The sequence below is a fragment of the Schistocerca americana genome, chromosome 1, assembly GCF_021461395.2.
Source record: "Schistocerca americana isolate TAMUIC-IGC-003095 chromosome 1, iqSchAmer2.1, whole genome shotgun sequence".
Taxonomy (NCBI): domain Eukaryota; kingdom Metazoa; phylum Arthropoda; class Insecta; order Orthoptera; family Acrididae; genus Schistocerca; species Schistocerca americana.
The window spans coordinates 171559859-171580998 of record NC_060119.1 but is presented as its reverse complement, the minus strand read 5'-3'; the positions used below and the strand labels follow the sequence as shown (position 1 = coordinate 171580998).

Genomic DNA, 21140 nt, shown 5'->3' with positions numbered 1-21140 from the left:
GCCGCCATTTTGTTTCCTATGGTCCAAATAACTTAAGCGAGGTACAACTACTAAAGAATCTTGTATACTTCGCTAACGTCAACTCAATTTTGATTTCAGACGAACCGGCTGACCTGCGACATACCGCGCGTGGAGGTCTACATCGAAATTTTGTTTCATTCCGACGGCACTTCCGCCTTTGCTCTTCGACATTCCCGGTCGAAAAAATTCCAGTTTGTAGAGGAAATATCAATAAACATTTTTACCATATTTGACTAAACATTTTGACCAAATTTGATATTGATATCTATAACACACCCCGAGAAAAAAATTCTCAAGGAACATGCTTTTTTCGGACTAAAGATAGTAAACCTCTCCTTAAGTAAGATGACATATGTGCAATAACATCAGCTGCCCTCACGTGTTTTCCTGTTTGAGCAAGCATAACTCTTGATCTCCGCTCTCCCCTCTCCCACACTGTCCCAATGCCCTATGCGTCGGCATTAACAGTGTTGCAGCTGCGCAGTGCCTGTGGATAGGCATGGGCAGCAGCTCGCATCTATTTACACAATGTGCTACTGAAATAGTGTGGAAGTATGGATTAAAGATTGTGTAAGGATTCATTACTCTGAATCGTATTACACAGTACATATTGTAATCTACCCCTCCTTCCTTGTTGTTGCTTCTGACCACTATGGTAAAGTCTTTTATAACAATTCGAGAGGAGTAAGATTTACAGTACACTTTTCTTGCACAGTTGGCTCTAGTTCTTCATGTCTATGGGTCTGATTCTTGAAGCTGAAATTCTCACATTCTAGGTTCCTATGGTTCAATTGATCTAAAAAAATTTGAAGAATGTCATTGCAGAATTTTTGTTTTTACGATAATTTATTGTCTCACGTATTTTGAATTTTCACATCAACAAAGCCAAAATTACATTGTTCGTCCAAAATACAAAAATATATCCGATCACATCAGAGGTGTGCTTAGTACTACCTCACTCTGCAGTAATAACAGTATTCCAAAGGCTTTACAATTTTTTTTTGACAAATGAATTTCTATTAGTTTAGATTATTATTTTATAAATGAATCCAGAAATAAACAGAACTAAATTGAGTAATTAATAATAGAAAATATTTCTTAATTTCAAATGTTTCTAAAAAAACAATTTTAACTGTATACTCAGAGCTGTTACATATCGATTGTAACAACGAAAATAAAGTAAATCCTTTTAATAAATTTTAGCTTGAAATATAACATATTGTATATAAAAGCATGTGAAATTTTTCAGAAAATCAGCTGAGATAATACCGACCTGTCCAAAATTTGAAAAATATTACTGGTATCGACTAATACTGTTGCGGAAAAGTAATGCTAGAGGTAGATGTCCCTTTACAATATGAACCAATAAATGTATTTTCACAAGTATGATAAAGTTCATAAGTCAAAGAGTAAGTATTTTTCCCTATTTCGCATAATGTTCTTCATGTCAATAAGTATCTGGTACTACAAACTTTCTGAAGTAACATATGTTCTTCTTCAGGATTCAACCTGTCTCTTTACCAAATTTCATCGAAATCGATTCAGCGGGTAAGTAATAATAAATTTAAACGTCAGCATGATGCGGCAATTTTTCTCAGTGTTTATGACTTCATTTATTCTGAACTATGTGTCGTACAATAATACAATTTTGCAGGTACATTCAGCGATGCATGTGAACATTGTCTGCAACATGTGTTGCGAGTAAGTTCGTAGTAAAGAAGTAATAAATTAAAAAGTCATTCCTGCCACGAAAATGAACAGCGAAAATGTAGTAAGCGATAAACTTTTTTCCTTTCAGCATTTTGTGGGGAGTGTCAACGAGAAAAATTTTCGTTTAGGTTTCAAATTAAGTCTAAAATTTGTTGCAAGCCACTAAGTGCTCCTGTTCTCAAATACTAAATGAATACAATCTGAGTATTCGCACATCATGGCCTACGTTTCATTTTCACACCCGCCCCCGCCTCTTTGACAAGGTAAATGGTTCTTACACCCACAGCGATTCTTTCCAGGCAGTAAGTGGTATGTGTATCAAATTCGGTTGAAATCAGTTCTGCGGTTTTGGAGATATGGAACGTACACACATATGGAAATTCTTTATAATATGTATGGCTATCTTTTTTTTTTCGTGATTCGATTTTGATGAAATAAAGCCTATAAGGTGCTCAAAGCTATATTCAAGTTACCTGCAAACATACTATGAAAATTCATCTAGCGGTTTAGCAGATCAGCGTGTTGAAAGACAAACAGAGAGACATACCAGTATTACATGTTTCTTATTCGTGTAGAAGATACATGTAAACTGTTGTAAAAGTTAAAGTGCCATAGCTTTTAAGCAGCTTCTGTGTGTTTCAGAATCCTTTCTTCATAAAATGATCTTAACTGCTGGAGCTAGGGTTCAAACAGAACACAGTATACTCGTCATGTGCACCGAAGCTGTTGGTCTGCATAGCGTGATAGTTGCTTCATAAGGAAAATAATGGAGCTGAGTCTCTTACTGGAATTAACATGCTGTTTCCATTTTAGCTCATGAGCCACGATGACACCTAAGAATGTAGCACACACTACTTCTTCGAGGCTTGTTTATTCATCTCTAAATCCATGTGCACAGCTTGCTCGTTGTTTATGAACACTGCATACATAATCTGTTCGGTATGGTCACCTCATCTGCATGCAATATTTTCTTCTCCTTCTTTTCAGCACCTACATCATTAATGAAGAGATTAAACAGCAATTGTCCCATTACCAATCCCTGCGGCACTCCAAATTTGATGGCATTGTTTCTGACTAGTACACTTTTTCGATTGATACATACTGTTTCCTGTTGCATAAGTATGACTGTATCCAATCTCCTGCTTGTTCTCGAATGACATAGCTTTCCAGTTTTCGCATCTGTGTTTCATGGCCATTGGTGCCGAGTACTTTGAAGAGATACAACGTTTTTTCATCTAAGGACTGTATAATGTATTCTGTCAGACTGGGGATTGCTAATTCTATAGGTTTACACTTTCTGAAAATAGGCAGTTATGGTACAGGAATGTTATGTATGTCCAGATAAATCCCACTGTAAGACACGACGGTCTTTGCCTGCATGGAAACACGTTTGTGGTTGCCTACAGAGAGATGGTGGCACCCAAGTGTGTACCTCTTCATCCGAAGCAAGTTGATGGCCATGAATGCCTTTCTTCAGGGCTTCAAAAATATTGAAATCGCTTGGGGAACGATTGGAACTTTGTGGAGGATGTTTAAAAGCTTCTCAGTATAACTTTTGCAGCATAGTCGAAACAACTTAGGCAGTATGTTGGCGACAATTATCCTGCAACAGAATGATTGCCATCCATGGACATTCCCGTGCATTCGGACTCGACAGCGGGCTTCAATTTTTACTAAGTGTCCACATACCACTGTGCATTAACTGTGCAGCTGTGTTCCATAAAGATAATGAGGAGCAGGCCCTGGCAGTCAAACAAAAAGCCATCATGGCTTCCTGGAGCAGACCAAAGTTTTGCTGGGAAGCCCTTACATATCCTAGAAACAGTCCTGATCTTTCCTCATGAGATTTCCATATTTTTGGAGCCTTGAAGAAAGACATTCGTAGCTGTCGATTTTCTTCAGATGAAGAGGTGCACACTTGGGTACAATCATCATAAGTAGGATAAAGCCACTATGGCCCCAATCTGCATTATTTCGAAATTTATTCAATATGGTCGATCCAAGATGGCGGCCACAATGTTGCAATGTCGCAGTGACGTCATGGTGGGAAGTTCACATTTTTGAGGGAAAGTAGACCTCCACTAATCTAACCTTACCTCCCTCCCCTCCCCTCCCCTCCCTCATCTGGAAATTGGTGGGAAAAAGACTCAGTCTGTGCTGGGCTGCTGGATAGGACAGATGTAAGTCTTTATTTTGGATGCATTGTTTATTTAAACAATTCATGTTGTCATAGACAGTAGCTCCATCCAGTCTATTTATCATGAGATCCGAAGTCCAACTGACCTAGTTCACAACATCGCCACCAGAGGGTGCTGTTGGCCCTTCCCTTCCCATGATGTAATCTAAGATGGCGGTCTGAGGAAAATGGTGGGAAAAAAACTCAGTCTGTGTCTAGCTGCTGGACTGGGAGCATAGATGTAATCGTTTACTGCGTTCAATGGATGAGATGCCTGTGCTGGAGAATGAAGTGTTTAACAGGTATATTATCTGTAATCATGCAGCTGAGAACTGTGTGCACAGCCACTTGCACGATGTTTAGAAAGCAATGATATTTGGTGAAGATGAATACGCTTCATTAAATAAGTTACACCTCGCAACTCAAGCTGATAAATACATGCGCTGTAACTGTAGATCATTTGATACAAGCCCAGTCAGTCTTCTGAAGTGCAGGAGGCAAGACGTTCACCTGCTCCAGCACAAGCATCCATGTGTACAACTGAGGAAATGCTGATGATGAGCAGGGATGCATTTAATAGTGTACACAGGCAAGCACACAGCTGACAACTGTATCCAAAGCCTCCTACACAGTGAGTGAAAAGAAAACATAATGGATGAGCATGGTGAATACTTTTCGACAAATAATGCCAATGCAGTAGGATGGCTTGGAGATGAATTTCAGTACTCACACAGATACATGCTTTTGCTGGAATAGCCCAACTTTTTTTAAATTGCCTAATACCCCACATCAACTTGGCACTATTCACAATGAATCATGTATGTTCACCTTGATGATTGGAGACCAACTGGCATAGTTCACCACACTGCCTGTCCCCTCTGATGATGTCACCAAATATTGACATCCTATTGGCCAAAGCCTATCATGTGACCAGATTCAGAGCACCTATTGGTTCCCGTCCTTTTTTTCTGGACTGCCATCTTGTATTACATCGCAAGAGGGTGTGGGGGAGGGCTGACAGCGCACTCTGGTCGCCACTCACTCAGCCAGCCAGCAGCAGTGACAGAAGGAGAAGAACGTGAAGTGTCAGCAGCAAGTCACGTTCCAGCACAGCCCAGCAGAACAGGAGGAAATGGAAAAGTAAGTATCCCATATAACATTTTTGTAAGTAGCATATTTTCGTGTCTTGGCCCATGTGTAATGCCTCCTCCTTCTCTTTGTTCACCAGCAGCCTTCTAAATGTCGAAGCCTGCAGGGGTGAGATCCAACATGTTGACTTCTGCCGCCTCTGTACCTGCAGCAACCTCAGCTGCCATCTTGTCAGGACCTGCATCAACCTCTGCATCTGCAGCAGCAACAACCACCAGCATGCCCAAACGTGTGGCGACCATGTGAGGTCCTGTAGCACACATAGCCTACTTGCTGGCACAAGACAAGAAGCTGTTATTGCCTGTTCCACTCTTCGATTTGGGGGATGGGGTGCCTCGTCTGTTCCTAATGTTTCAAATGCTGCTGTTGGTCCTAAACAACAGTAAGATGGAGATCAGTACTTATCGCTGACATGCGACCCATTCAGTCAGAACATCCCTTGCTAGTGCAGGAACAGAGTGCAGATAATATGGATAGGAAGGTTCCACATAGGAAGGTTCCACACATAGCTTACTTGCTGGAGCAGGGCACCGAGATGTTATTATCTGATTTGTGTGACAAGGATACACGGTCTGCTCCCAACACCTCGAATGCTGCTTGTGGTCCTAAACAACAGTAAGATAGAGGATAGTACTGGTCACTGACACATGATCCATCCCCACAGAACATTCCTGTGCTAGCGCATGATGCTGTGGATAAGAAGGTATTAAGTGTGCCCATGCTTTTCAGTTCTACATACAATTTAACTCCTAGAGTAAAGAAACATGTAAATGTGTGTGATACGTAGCGCCACTGGCACAAGTCGCTTCTCTGTATTCATTTAAGATCTCTGTGATCGACTCTGTGTCACATGACCACAATTTTCCTCTTTGGTTGCTTTTTGGCTATTTTAAGTGCATGACTCTGTCGGGAGTGGGCTGGTTTTGGTCAGTTTGTTGGCGCTCCTGTGTTCAGTCTGGTTGTCAGTGTTCACTCTTTGTGCATGCACTGCCTCTTTCTGTCACATGGGCAATGGGGCTGCGAATGGAGATGTGCGTGCAGTTGGTGAGTGTGTACTGCGCCTAGTGAGAGGGTGATGGTGATGTTATTGTCCGTGCTGCTAAACGATGCAAACATGTGAAAGTGGTTTTGGAATGTATCAGCCTGCAACCGGATACGCTACAGAATCAAATGGTGGGAATTATTCAAGTTCTTAAAGTCCTGCTGTATATATGTATATTGAGTTTCGTACTGTTTGCAGTTAACAACTCTCCCAGTGTTTGGACGCCCATGTTACCTGTTTCATATTGACCACTAGTGAACAACTTGTTGAACAGTGGTTACCTGTGTGAATGAGGTTTGCCTGTTTTGGACGCACTTGAGGTACAGGCAAGGAGTATACAGGGTAGTCCATTGATAGTGACCGGGCCAAATATCTCACGAAATAAGCATCAAACGAAAAACTACAAAGAACGAAACTCGTCTGGCTTGAAGGGGGAAACCAGATGGCCCTATGGTTGGCCCTCTAGATGGCGCTGCCATAGGTCAATCGGATATCAACTGCGTTTTTTTAAATAGGAACCCCCATTTTTTATTACCTATTCGTGTAGTACGTAAGGAAATATGAATTTTTTAGTTGGACCGCCATATTTGGCCCCTGCGGACTTGTATCTGTTTCCTAAACTGAAATTTTCACTGAAAGGGAAGCGATTTGACTTGATTGAAGACATCCAGGTAAATACGGAGAGCGTTGTTAACACACTTCAGAAAAAAAAAAATATTTCCAGGAATGTTTCCAAAAGTGGAAACACCCTTGGAGTCGGTATTCTCAGTCAGAAGGGGATTATTTTGAAGGAGATGCATTACAGTTGCATGTGAGTACCACCACTGTACAATTACAAGCCCATTCTTAAAACTTTCCAATCGTACCTCGTATATATACAGACTGCACATGCATTGTATATGAATAAAGGAATATACAAATTTTTTTAATAAATATAATTTTTAGCCTTTTAGCTTTCTGTTTTTACTTTTTTCACACACATGGTGCGCATATGTATATGTATATTTTTTCTTTTTATCTTTTTTCCACACATGTTGTGTGTGTGTGTGTGTGTGTGTGTGTGTATACAGTTGTGCATAGCACATAAATATTTACACCACACACACACACACATTTCAATAGCGCGATCACAAATCACAAATGATCCTTTTATCGTCATGAGGCAACTGGCCAATTTTCGACTGCAGCACAATGTACACCTCATGTCATCTCGACGGAATACTCGTTTGCCATACTATATGCAGTGGCTGTGGTACAGCATCGTGAACACCATTGTACAGGCACTACAAACAGTCTTTGACACAGAGGGCTCTTGATGCCATATGACACACACCCTTAGCCCATCTTTGGGTGGCACCTTCCAATGTGCGATATGCATACATTTTCGATTGCAGACCTACAAACTCCACTATTGGCAATCCATTCGCCTTGCCTGTCATAAGGCTGATAACTTGTTCTGTGAAACAATACCATAACGATTATCGTCCATGTATGAAGACATGCTGAATTCATGACTGTAGTACCTCATTACTTCATATGGATCACAGTTCTTCACCCAATAGATGACGCTATCTGTATCCGTATAAGGTAATTTAGGATATCCAAAATGAGCTTTTGCAGGCTCATAATGAAAGTGGTACATGTGGAGTTTGGAGAGGTGTAGTCCACACAACCCCACATAAATAGGTTTCGTAAACTCTACAGCAGTCTTCCTCATCTCCATAGCAACAAAGTTCTTATTGAATATGGTGACCTGCTTAAAATTTAGTCTGGCAGTGTATTTTCTTACGCCATACTGCCCACTCCTTTCGGTTCTAATCATAATTCATGTCATTCCCTAAAATTCTCCATTGTTTTGCAGAAAATTGAATTATTCATAAATTTATATAAATCTTTCTCAAAGTCACACGTCACAGAAGCTCTCTGTCTCGCATTCATATCAATACACTCCAACCAAGGGGATTGCTTGAAGGAGATAGCCTGGGTGATTCGAACCAACGCCATCCCCAAGTTGAGATACAGCTGGAGATTACAATAAGGAGTAATGTATCTCTGCTTATTCCTCAGCACTGTCATCAGTTTTGGGGTGGAGCCTCCTCGCAGAACTAGTTGCTCTGGACATAGCAGCAAATTGGCGTGCACATCATGCAAACTAATAGGATATATGAGTTCTGCCTCCACCACATACCCTACATCAGAATCAGCCACCATACACTCCCCCTCCCCCCCCCCCCCCCAAGATTTTTCCATTCAGTCCCTTGCATTCATCTTTGAGCACACATCAAAGCTCGCCAATCAGCAGTGATTGCTGCATGGCCTGCCCATATAAGTTATTTACCTACCAGGACTTTATGTAATTCAAATCAAGTGATGCATTGAATCTGTCACCCATCCGTGAGTTATTTGACTTCACATGGTGATGGACGTATTGGCAGAGTCCCCCACAGATCCCCTGCTCAAAGAAAAGAAGCATGTCAGCATCAGTAAATAATTCGATACTGCACTTCGTTCTCATAAGCACTGCACCCCAGTGCTGTGTAATAGAAGGCAGGATCCAGACAATATGTGGTCATGCATAGACTCCTGAATTTCTCGAAAACGTCTGCAAGCAAGTGCAGGTCTGTGTCCATGCAAAGCTGTGCGTTCTCTCCTAAAGTGGAGACATTGAATTCCTGCCAGACATTCACGGCATGCTCATACTCTGCATCCGTTATGGCATCGCCTGTAAGGTTGCTGGAGAATGCAGATATGTCAGGTAGCCCGGTTTTGTTGAGTTTCGCCATACTATCCACATACTCGTATGGGAAAACCCCCTTCCTAGTTACAAGTTGAAAATTTTCCTCATCGGGAAATGCAGCTCGAGTGATATGCTTATCCCCCCAAGGTAGAGTTTCAACGAGTTCCTTGAGTGGCGCCTGCATAAAACGTTGCGTATCAAGGAAGCAGAGCGTAATTCTGGGCGTCATTCGTTTGGGGAATAAAATGTATTTCTCGACGGTCTCAGGTAGGACACTGACATGATCTTTCTCCATGCCAGAATCAACCAAGTGCTCAATTAGAAAGTGAACGTCATACCCTCTTAACTTATGGAAGAAAACGGATATGTGCCTTGGTAACCAGTACTTCAAATTGCATGTATTGTGAGTTGCGCCACAGAACTTTTCTGTAAGATGACAGTGGTCTCTAAGAAGAGTTTCCGCTTTCTTATCTAATGGCAGCCCACAAATATGACAGTCAACCGCATAACTGTACAAATCTTCACTCTCCTTCGATTTGGTCATGGGAACGTTGTTGCTGTAAAGTTTATCAACCTCCCACGAAAGTTTCTCGAGCTCAGAGAGCACCCAAACAGCAGCATTATCACCAACATAAGATTTGTAGCGGTCAGGACTTGAATAATAGGATCATACAATTTGGTATGGTACTTGTTTTCCTGTAAAGGTGGTATGTGAGGTAACGGGGCACCTTCAGAGCGAGTCACATGAGCGAGGAGGCACTGAAAGTCAGCATACACTACAAAAGGGCATTGCTCCTGATGGTGAGCATTTTTAAACTTTATAGATTTGTCTTCCTCAGCTGGCATAATAGCACTTACTAGGTTCTTGGAAGCGCTATGTACTAGAGGCGCTGCTAGTAACTTGTCTGAGGAAAAATAATTGAGCACCTTAATCAAATATGCTGTTTATGTCCACGTTTATTCATCTGGGAGGCGAAAAGGCGGACATATCTTTGATCCAAACATTGTGATAATTATCGCCTTCAGAGAAGAGTAAAATGTTTACAAGCTTCTCAAACTCAATCGCAAATTTTGAGAAATTGAGGGGGCTGACGACTATAAGCATGTCCAGCTCATCTGGCTTGCTTTTCTTCAAAATGGCTCTGAGCACTATGGGACTTAACTGCTGTGGTCATCAGTCCCCTAGAACTTAGAACTACTTAAACCTAACTAATCTAAGGACATCACACACATCCATGCTCGAGGCAGGATTCGAACCTGCGACCGAAGCAGTCGCGCCTAGAACCGCTCGGCCATTCCAGCCGGCTTGTTTTTTTCTCCAGGCCAAGAACATGAACCGATATTCCAGTATTTTGCATCTCAAATTTAGCTATGTCCTGGATCTCGGTGGGGAACTCGATACCATCAAAGTTATAGCACCCGCAAATATTATATCTACATGGTATGTTTCTGGACGCTCAGGATGATTCCTACGATTGTACACTCCTGGAAATGGAAAAAAGAACACATTGACACCGGTGTGTCAGACCCACCATACTTGCTCTGGACACTGCGAGAGGGCTGTACAAGCAATGATCACACGCACGGCACAGCGGACACACCAGGAACCGCGGTGTTGGCCGTCGAATGGCGATAGCTGCGCAGCATTTGTGCACCGCCGCCCTCAGTGTCAGCCAGTTTGCCGTGGCATACGGAGCTCCATCGCAGTCTTTAACACTGGTAGCATGCCGCGACAGCGTGGACGTGAACCGTATGTGCAGTTGACGGACTTTGAGCGAGGGCGTATAGTGGGCATGCGGGAGGCCGGGTGGACGTACCGCCGAATTGCTCAACACGTGGGGCGTGAGGTCTCCACAGTACATCGATGTTGTCGCCAGTGGTCGGCGGAAGGTGCACGTGCCCGTCGACCTGGGACCGGACCGCAGCGACGCACGGATGCACGCCAAGACCGTAGGATCCTACGCAGTGCCGTAGGGGATCGCACCGCCACTTCCCAGCAAATTAGGGACACTGTTGCTCCTGGGGTATCGGCGAGGACCATTCGCAACCGTCTCCATGAAGCTGGGCTACGGTCCCGCACACCGTTAGGCCGTCTTCCGCTCACGCCCCAACATCGTGCAGCCCGCCTCCAGTGGTGTCGCGACAGGCGTGAATGGAGGGACGAATGGAGACGTGTCGTCTTCAGCGATGAGAGTCGCTTCTGCCTTGGTGCCAATGATGGTCGTATGCGTGTTTGGCGCCGTGCAGGTGAGCGCCACAATCAGGACTGCATACGACCGAGGCACACAGGGCCAACACCCGGCATCATGGTGTGGGGAGCAATCTCCTACACTGGCCGTACACCACTGGTGATCGTCGAGGGGACACTGAATAGTGCACGGTACATCCAAACCGTCATCGAACCCATCGTTCTACCATTCCTAGACCGGCAAGGGAACTTGCTGTTCCAACAGGACAATGCACGACCGCATGTATCCCGTGCCACCCAACGTGCTCTAGAAGGTGTAAGTCAACTACCCTGGCCAGCAAGATCTCCGGATCTGTCCCCCATTGAGCATGTTTGGGACTGGATGAAGCGTCGTCTCACGCGGTCTGCACGTCCAGCACGAACGCTGGTCCAACTGAGGCGCCAGGTGGAAATGGCATGGCAAGCCGTTCCACAGGACTACATCCAGCATCTCTACGATCGTCTCCATGGGAGAATAGCAGCCTGCATTGCTGCGAAAGGTGGATATACACTGTACTAGTGCCGACATTGTGCATGCCCTGTTGCCTGTGTCTATGTGCCTGTGGTTCTGTCAGTGTGATCATGTGATGTATCTGACCCCAGGAATGTGTCAATAAAGTTTCCCCTTCCTGGGACAATGAATTCATGGTGTTCTTATTTCAATTTCCAGGAGTGTAATTTCCCTCGCAAGCCAGAACTGACCATGTAAAACAAACCTAATCCTTTCAATTTTCGACATTAATGCATGCTTGCTTATTAGCTATATCCTTTGGGACCTTCCATTCACAGGATCATAGACATTTGTACGTATGTCCAGGTATAGTATTCAGCTGAGTGCTTTTTAGCTGAACCCCTCACTTCTATCTCAGAAAACTGGGCCAGTATAGCACTCAAGGTGGATTTACGAAACCAATTGGCGTTGATGTGCTCCATGTTATCATGCCATTTTCCCCCAAAAGATAATGAAGACTTGTCTCTTCAATGCCAAAGGCAACGTTGGGGCAGTGCGATACTTCAAAGCAGAACACTGCACTGCATTCAATAGCGGGATACCATGGGTCGCTGACTACTTTGAGCTCTGTTTCCACAACAGGAAAGCATGCTCTTAGAAACCCGACAGGGTTACAGTACCCTCCTCCTGGATTCTTGATCCTTGTGAACGAGAGTAGCTCCTCAAAGATATCTGCAATCAACGAGTATTCTAACTGGGGTGTGGTGTCACTGACGTGATGCCCTTGACTAAAATGACAGGAAAGGGAATTGCTGCTAGCCACAGGATCATCTCTATTACTATTAATACTAGTACTACAACAGGGTAATGATGTCCATCCTGTCGCTGATGGAGTTGGGGAGATGCACAGGAGTATATGCCAGGGCACAAATACCTTCCATTGCAGGCGATGATTCTGACAAGGCTGGTAGCGAGGATGAGGCAGCACTACTGTGTCAGGCCAGTGGGAACAGCCTGCCTGCAGAGACGGTTCTCGCTGCTGCTGCTGCTGCTGCTGCAGCAGTCCTGACTCAGTAGCCTGAGGGATTGTAGCTCCTTGCTCCGATCCAGACACATGGTGCTGTAGGGGCTGTGGCGGCCGTGGCCAGGACGGCGTGGCAGGTCCGGCGGTGGCGGCGGCGGCTTCCTGCGCATTGACTAGTGGTGTCCTTGCTAGCGAAGCATGTCGCACTGTACCCTGACTCGATGCTTTAGGCTTCGTGGCCCCACGGTACCCAAGCCACGCCAAATTTTGTGAATTGTTCCCCTGACGCATCCGCTGTAGAATAACGAAAACAACATTAAGTACTACGTTCTAGAAATTGTTTGCTGCTGCTGATGCAAGAAAGGAAGAAACACTGATTATTTGTAAGTAGAGCGATTAATTACCTGTCACACTCTGGGTTCATGGCCTCTAGAATTGTTGCTGTAACAAAACAATTTTTTTATTTGAATCACATAGCTACTACTACATAGATATTTCTTTTTTCCTATACTTGTATTGTATTGTTTTGAACTGGGGACCTAGAAACGATGGAGAGGCTTCGTCTCCAATGTAGCCACAACAGGCTACAGCAGTCCACTCACCCCACCACCGCCCCACACCGAACCCAGGGTTGTTGTGTGGTTCAGCCCCCAGTCGACTCCTCCCCCCCCCCCCCCCCCGACACACACAAACACACACACACACACACACACACACACACACACACACACACACACACTGGGAATGTCTCACCCCAGACGAGTGTAACCGGAATGTTTGCGTCATAGAGTAATTATGTTGTACATGTACGTGGAGACAGTGTTTGCGCAGAAATCACCGACATAGGGTAACTGAGGTGGAATAAGGGGAACCAGACCGCATTCACCAGGGCAAATGGAAAATCCCCTTAAAAACCATCCACAGACTAGCCGGCACACCGGACCTGGACGTTAATCCGCCAGGCGGATTCGTGCCGGTGACCGACACGCCTCCCCACTCAGAAAGCAGTGCCACACGGCTAACCGCGTGGGCTTCCTACTTACGCGACTGTTGGTGCCGTGTATTCACTGCTGGAGGCTGTTCCACAGCATGTGACTGCCACATTTTTTCAGCATCCAGCATTGCCTCCAGCTCGAGCTGCATTATCACCATGTGAGCTATAACAAGTAAAAATATGGAAGAAGATATAAACCAACGATACAAAAATACATGTTACACTACTACTACCATGAAATATTTTTTTTCTTTTTAATACTCACGTGGTAACTCTAGTTGTAGGCTTTCCACAGTTGTAGGCATTCTTCGAATTCATTTCATTCACTTTCACTATTGCTTTTACTCTGACTGTCTAACATTTGACATCATGACAGTAATCGTCTGATAAGGAAGTAAAACGGTTTGGGTAAATGCAAGAGTGCTTTTTGCGCGGATTCATGCCGTTTACATTCACAACACAAAAGTAGCAATCATCAAGGTGATTTCTTGACTCTGTCCATGCCATCCGTATTGCAAACGGAAGCCATTTTTGTCCTCCTTGACTCCAGTATCGAAGTGACTCCACGCAAGTCTTACAAACATTGTGTGGGACCCGAAATTGTGCAAACTGTTTTCCAAAATATGCCCAGCTGCTTTGTTTTACAAAATCATTTATAGTCCGTGGCTGCTTTTTTTGATAATGTTTACCACATACGTAGTGCACAAATGGTTGGGATTATTAACACAAGATTTCCGTGAAGAACTGATACTTTCTTTACCAAAAGCGCCCAAAGAGGACAGCTGCATGAAGTAAATGACACAATATCACGTTTGTTGAAAACCTGTAACGAATGAGCAACGCAAGAAGCTTACCTGCACCAAATAATAACGACTGAATGTCAAACAACAAATTCTCACCAGTGAAATGGCTGATAGTCACAGCCTCTGTGTGAGAAGAACAGATAGCTAATGTAGTTTGCCAAATGCACATGAGGTGCCATCTGTGGGATTCCTGTCATAGTTACAAAGACTAAGGCACTAGACCATATTGAGTCACAGACCATATTGTATAGTTACCTTATTTCGAAAAAGAAGCGTTAATGAGGATAAATTAGTAAAACACGTGCATTTTTTTTTGTAGCACGGTTTATCAGGAGAAACAGAGCCTTTTCAAACAAAATAATATGTAGGCTAGGTGCTTCACCATCGTATGTATCTAAATACATTCTATAAACTTATGCCACAGAATTTCTTTCCCCTGTGTTACTGGTGTTAACGAAAAGCGTTATCGCCAACTAAAACTTCATCTTCCAACAGGCCGAGTGATCTCGAGTGTAATGCACGGAGTGTGATACGTAATTTCAGTTCTGGCGACAGTGCTTCCTACATTACAGTATCTTTTTCCGTACTGCAGTATTAACTCCATTTAGAAGAACTGTGAACTCTTCTGGTGACATTCTAAGATGACTGAAAGAACTTCTTGGGTCTTCCATTACAAATTCTTTCAGCAAGGTCGCTGAGTAGCCGACATATCTTTTCTTTATCCAGTCACCAATCGAAACACGCTTCTTATCTTTTTTCTTACTCAGCGATTCCACGCAAATAAGAATTAACTCCGCCGCAGCTTGTGAAGCTTCCAAAACTTTTAATTCAGACACGACTCAGACACCACAAGACGGCGAAACTGAAGTATATACTGGTGTCGCAGTCTGTACAATCACGTGTGAAACCATTTGCGTTCAACTCGTTCTACGCAATGAGTGGCGCAACCCATTGTCGGAGTGTAAACTAGGCTTATACACTGAAGAGCCAAAGAAACTGGGACACCTGCCGAATAACGAGAACGGCCCCTCGAGCACGCAGATGTGCCGCAACACGACGTGGCGTGGACTCAACTAATGTCTGAAGTAGTGCTGAAGGGAACTGATGCCATGAATCCTGCAGGGCTGTCCGTAAATCAGTAAGAGAACGAGGGGGTGGAGATCTCTTCCGAACAGTAAGTTGCAAGGCATCCCAGATATGCTCAGTATTGTTCATGTCTGGGAATTTGTTGACAATTTAAACTCAGAAGAGTGTTCCTGGAGCCACTGTGTAGCAATTCTGGATATGTGGGGTGTCGCATTGTCCTGCTAGAATTGCCCATGTCTGTCAAAATGCATAATGGACATGAATAGATGCAGGTGATCAGACAGGATCCTTACGTACGTGTCACCTGTCAGAGTCGTATCTAGACGTATGAGGGTCCCATATAACTCCAACTGCACACACTCCACACCATTACAGAGCCTCCACCAGCTTAAACAATCCCCTGCTGACGTGCAGGGTCTATAGATTCTTGAGGTTGTCTCCATATCGTACACGTCCATCCGCTCGATAGAATTTGAAACGAGACTCGTCCGACCAGGCAACATGTTTCCAGTCATCAACAGTGCAATGTCGGTGCTGACGAGCCCAGGCGAGGCGTAAAGCTTTGTGTCGTGCAGTCATCAAGGTACACAAGTGGGCCTTCAGCTCCGAATGCCGATGTCGGTGATGTTTCGTTGAATGGTTCACCCACTGACACTTATTGATGGTCCAGCACTGAAATCAGCAGCAATTTGGGAAAGGGTTGCACTTCTGTTACGTTAAACGATTCTCTTCAGTGATCGTTGGTCCTCGTCTTGCAGGATCTTTTTCCAGCCGCAGCGATGTCGAAGATTTCATATTCAGGAATCCGGTCGTACCGGAAAATCCACACTTCATCAGTACCCCGAAGATGCTGTGTCCCATGCCTCTTGCGCCAAGTATAACACCACGTTCAAACTCACTTGAGTCCTGATAACTTGCCATTGTACCGATCTAACAACTGCACTAGACACTTGTCGTTTTATATAGGCGTTGCCGACCGCAGCGCAGTATTCTGTCTGTTAACATATCTCTGAATACGCACGCCTGTACCTGTTTCTTTGGCGCTTCACTGTATGCCATTCGGCGCCTCCTACCTCGCAGCGTTGCCACAAAATGTTCGAAAATTCCCATCCTTTTGAGTTATCCTGTAAATAAGCATTTCCATAACGTCAACACGTGGAAACACAACAGTATCGAAAGTTGAAGTAATGAAACACCGATATATTGAAAAGTCGTAGTGTCTATATATCGAAAGGTCGACATATCGAAAGACAGTTATGTCTATACCACAGTCTACCATAACAGTCGCAACACTACTGTTGTAAAAGTTGTTAGCGTTTGACAGATGGAGTGACAGTACCACTCCAAGCGGCGAGTAAGGTGAACGTCAGACGTGTCGTAAGCATAATGTTTGTTCTTTATCCATTTCCTACGTAATTTACGAAATATTTGAGTTATTTTCTTGCCGCCAAGGGTTTGTATAGTATCAGAAGGCATATATGTTTCTAACAATGATTCTAAAATAAGCGCAAGTGTGGACAAAAACCATGAATCGAGTGGCAAGCTACAACACATTCGTGAAGAAACACTTGTGACGTTGCATAGAATTGCAGCTTACCACGTTGATATCAAAAGAATATAAACACACGGATTCAAACATAGGAAGCACAGACCTGTACCTCTGCGAGAAAAAACGATCAACAGCTCATTTATCTTTCTGTATGCCTATTGTGTTTGTCATTGTCACCTGTTGCCACAAGCACGACCTCCGTCTTTGTATTATTCTAAGTGGGACAAGCAACTGCCAAATAGACATTACATTTCCCGCAAAACCAAATATTTGGATAAATTTCAAACAATCTGTCAGTGAACAAGGTGCTAACAAAATAATACCATCACACTAAGGAAGCATGGAAAATTAAGTGACTAACAACAGAAGTGAATGAAATACATACCAAACTTTACGCTTTTGTAAGACACGAATGTTGTTGTTGTGGTCTTCAGTCCAGAGACTGGTTTGATGCAGCTCTACAAGCTACTCTATCCTGTGCAAGCTTCATCATCTCCCAGTACCTACTGCAACCTACATCTTGGTCTCCCTGTACGATTTTTACCCTCCACGCTGACCTCCAATACTAAATTGGTGATCCCTCAGAATATGTCCTACCAACCGATCCCTTCTTCTAGTCAAGTTGTACCACAAACTCCTCTTCTCCTCAATTCTATTCAATACCTCCTCATTAGCTATGTGATCTACCCATCTAATCTTCAGTATTCTTCTGAAGCACCACATTTCGAAAGCTTCTATTCTCTTCTTGTCTAAACTATTTATCGTCCACGTTTCACTTCCATACATGGCTACACTCCATACAAATACGAGGTCCATTCAAGTTCTAAGGCCTCCGATTTTTTTTCTCTGGACTGGAAAGAGATAGAAACATGCGCATTGTTTCAAAACGAGGCCGCGTTCATTGTCAATACGTCCCAGAGATGGCAGCACCACACGGCAGATGGAATTTTACCGCCAGCGGCGAGAATGAGAGCTGTTTTAAATACTTAAAATGGCGACGTTTTCCTTACTTGAACAGCGTGCAACCATTCGTTTTCTGAATTTGCGTGGTGTGAAACCAATTGAAATTCATCGACAGTTGAAGGAGACATGTGGTGATGGAGTTCTGGATGTGTCGAAAGTGCGTTCGTGGGTGCGACAGTTTAATGAAGGCAGAACATTGTGTGACAACAAACCTAAACAGCCTCGGGCTCGCACATGCCGGTCTGATGACATGATCGAGAAAGTGGAGAGAATTGTTTTGGGGGATCGCCGAATGACTGTTGAACAGATCGCCTCCAGAGTTGGCATTTCTGTGGGTTCTGTGCACACAATCCTGCATGACGACCTGGAAATGCGAAAAGTTTCATCCAGGTGGGTGCCACGAATGCTGACGGATGACCACATGGCTGCCCGTGTGGCATGTTGCCAAGCAATGTTGACGTGCAACAACAGCATGAATGGGACTTTCTTTTCGTTGGTTGTGACAATTGATGAGAAGTGGATGCCATTTTTCAATCCGGAAACAAAGCGCCAGTCAGCTCAATGGAAGCACACAGATTCACCGCCACCAAAAAAATTTCGGGTAACCACCAGTGCTGAAAAAATGATGGTGTCCATATTCTGGGACAGCGAGGGCGTAATCCTTACCCATTGGGTTCCAAAGGGCACTACGGTAACAGGTGCATCCTACGAAAATGTTTTGAAGAACAAATTCCTTCCTGCACTGCAACAAAAACGTCGGAAGGGCTGCGCGTGTGCTGTTTCACCAAGACAACGCACCCGCACATCGAGCTAACGTTACGCAACAGTTTCTTCATGATAACAACTTTGAAGTGATTCCTCATGCTCCCTACTCACCTGACCTGGCTCCTAGTGACTTTTGGCTTTTTCCAACAATGAAAGACACTCTCCGTGGCCGCATATTCACCAGCCGTGCTGCTATTGCTTCAGCGATTTTCCAGTGGTCAAAACAGACTCCTAAAGAAGCCTTCGCCGCTGCCATGGAATCATGGCGTCAGCGTTGTGAAAAATGTGTACGTCTGCAGGGCGATTACGTCGAGAAGTAATGCCAGTTTCATCGATTTCGGGTGAGTAGTTAATTAGAAAAAAAATCGGAGGCCTTAGAACTTGAATGCACCTCGCACTTTCAGAACCGACTTCCTGACACTTAAATCTACACTCGATGTCAAAAAATTTCTCGTCTTCAGAAACACTTTCCTTGCCACTGTCAGTCTACATTTTATATCCTCTCTACTTCGACCATCAAGAGTTATTTTGCTCCCCAAATACCAAAACTCATTTACTACTTTAAGCATCTCATTTCCTAATCTAATTCCCGCAGCACCACCCGATTTAATTCGACTACATTCCATTATCCTCGTTTTTCTTTTGTTGATGTTCATCTTATATCCTCCTTTCAAGACACTGTCCATTCCGTTCAACTGCTCTTCCAGGTCCTTTGCTGCCTCTGACAGAATTACAATGTCATTGGCGAACCTCAAAGTTTTTATTTCTACTCCTACTCCAAATTTCTCTTTTGTTTCCTTGCCGCTTGCTCAATATACAGATTGAATAACATCGGGGACAGGCTACAACCCTTTCTCACTCCCTTCCCAACTACTGCTTCCTTTTCATGCCTCTCGACTCTTATAACTGCCATCTGGTTTCTGTACAAATGGGAAATAGCCTTTCGCTCCCTGTTCAAAATGGTTCAAATGGCTCTGAGCACTATGGGACTTAACATCTGAGGTCACCAGTCCCCTAGAACATAGAACTACTTAAACCGAACTAACCTAAGGACATCACACACAACCACGCCTGAGGCAGGATTCGAACCTGCGACTGTAGCAGTCGCGCGGTTTCAGACTGAAGCGCCTAGAACCGCTCGGTCACTGCGGCCGGCTTTCGCTCCCTGTATTTTACCCCTGCCACCTTCAGAATTTGAAAGAGAGTATTCCAATGAACATTGTCAAAAGCTTTCTCTAAGTCTACAAATGCTAGAAACGTAGGCTTGCCTTTCCTTAATCTATTCTCTAAGATATGTCGTAGGGTCAGTATTGCCTCACGTGTTCCAATATTTCTACGGAATCCAAACTGATCTTCCCCGAGGTTGGCTTCTACCAGTTTTCCCATTCGTCTGTAAAGAATTCGTGTTAGTATCTTAATCCAACCATTTCATCGTCAAAGCAGGTCTGTGTTGACGATTCACACGAATCTGGCACTGATACATGGAGAGTTGAACTGGCTGCTTCTGTGTCATAGTACTGATTTACAGCTTTAGACGGATTGTCAAATCTTTGTGGCAGTTTCCTCTTCATCGTCAGTTGAGGTGGCTTACATGGGATGTCAAACAGTGTGGGTACTGCATTCCATACGAGTTTATTATTGTCTGCATTCATGAACTGGTTTTGTTCGAAATGTAGCGAACAAAACCTAACATTATCATAAAGGTAAAATGGGTCTTTTTTCATAAGGTCTTCTCGTCTGCTATTAACTTGCCATTTTCTGCTCCTGAAACCAAATACTGATCATCAATACACATGTAGTTCGCAAGTGAATCCTGACGATACAGTTTAGTAACATGATGGTATACATGGTAGTCCATTGATCGTGACCGGGCCAAATATCTCACGAAAGAAGCGTCAAACGAAAAAACTACAAAGAACGAAACTTGTCTAGCTTGAAGGGGGAAACCAGATGGCGCTATGGCTGGCCCGCTAGATGGCGCTGCCATAGGTCAAACGGATATCAACTGCGTTTTTTAAATAAGAACCCCCATTCTTTATTACATATTAGTGTAGTACCTAATGAAATATGAATGTTTTAGTTGGACCACTTTTTCCACTTTGTGATAGATGGCGCTGTAATGGTCACAAACACATGGCTCACAATTTTATACAAACAGTTGGTAACAGGTAGGTTTTTTAAATTAAAATACAGGACGTAGGTACGTTTGAACATTTTATTCCGGTTGTTTCAACGTGATACATGTACCTTTGTGAACTTATCATTTCTGAGAATGCATGCTGTTACAGTGTGATTACCTGTCAATACCACATTAATGCAATAAATGCTCAAAATTATGTCCGTCAACCTCAATGCATTTGGCAATACTTGTAACAACGTTCCTCTCAAGAGCGAGTAGTTCACCTTCCATAAACTTCGCACATGCATTGACAATGAGCTGATG

General features: G+C 43.8%; 1 protein-coding gene across 1 annotated transcript in view; it reads right to left on the bottom strand.

Moving 5' to 3' along the window:
* The window catches only part of LOC124613237 (CARD- and ANK-domain containing inflammasome adapter protein-like), a 48506-nt gene extending 35545 nt beyond the window's left edge, over positions 1-12961 (bottom strand). Inside the window, exon 1 of the mRNA XM_047141952.1 lies at positions 12942-12961. Within this exon, the coding sequence (XP_046997908.1) occupies positions 12942-12961 (20 nt within the window). The remainder of the gene's footprint in view (positions 1-12941) is intronic.
* Positions 12962-21140: the final 8179 nt, after the last annotated feature.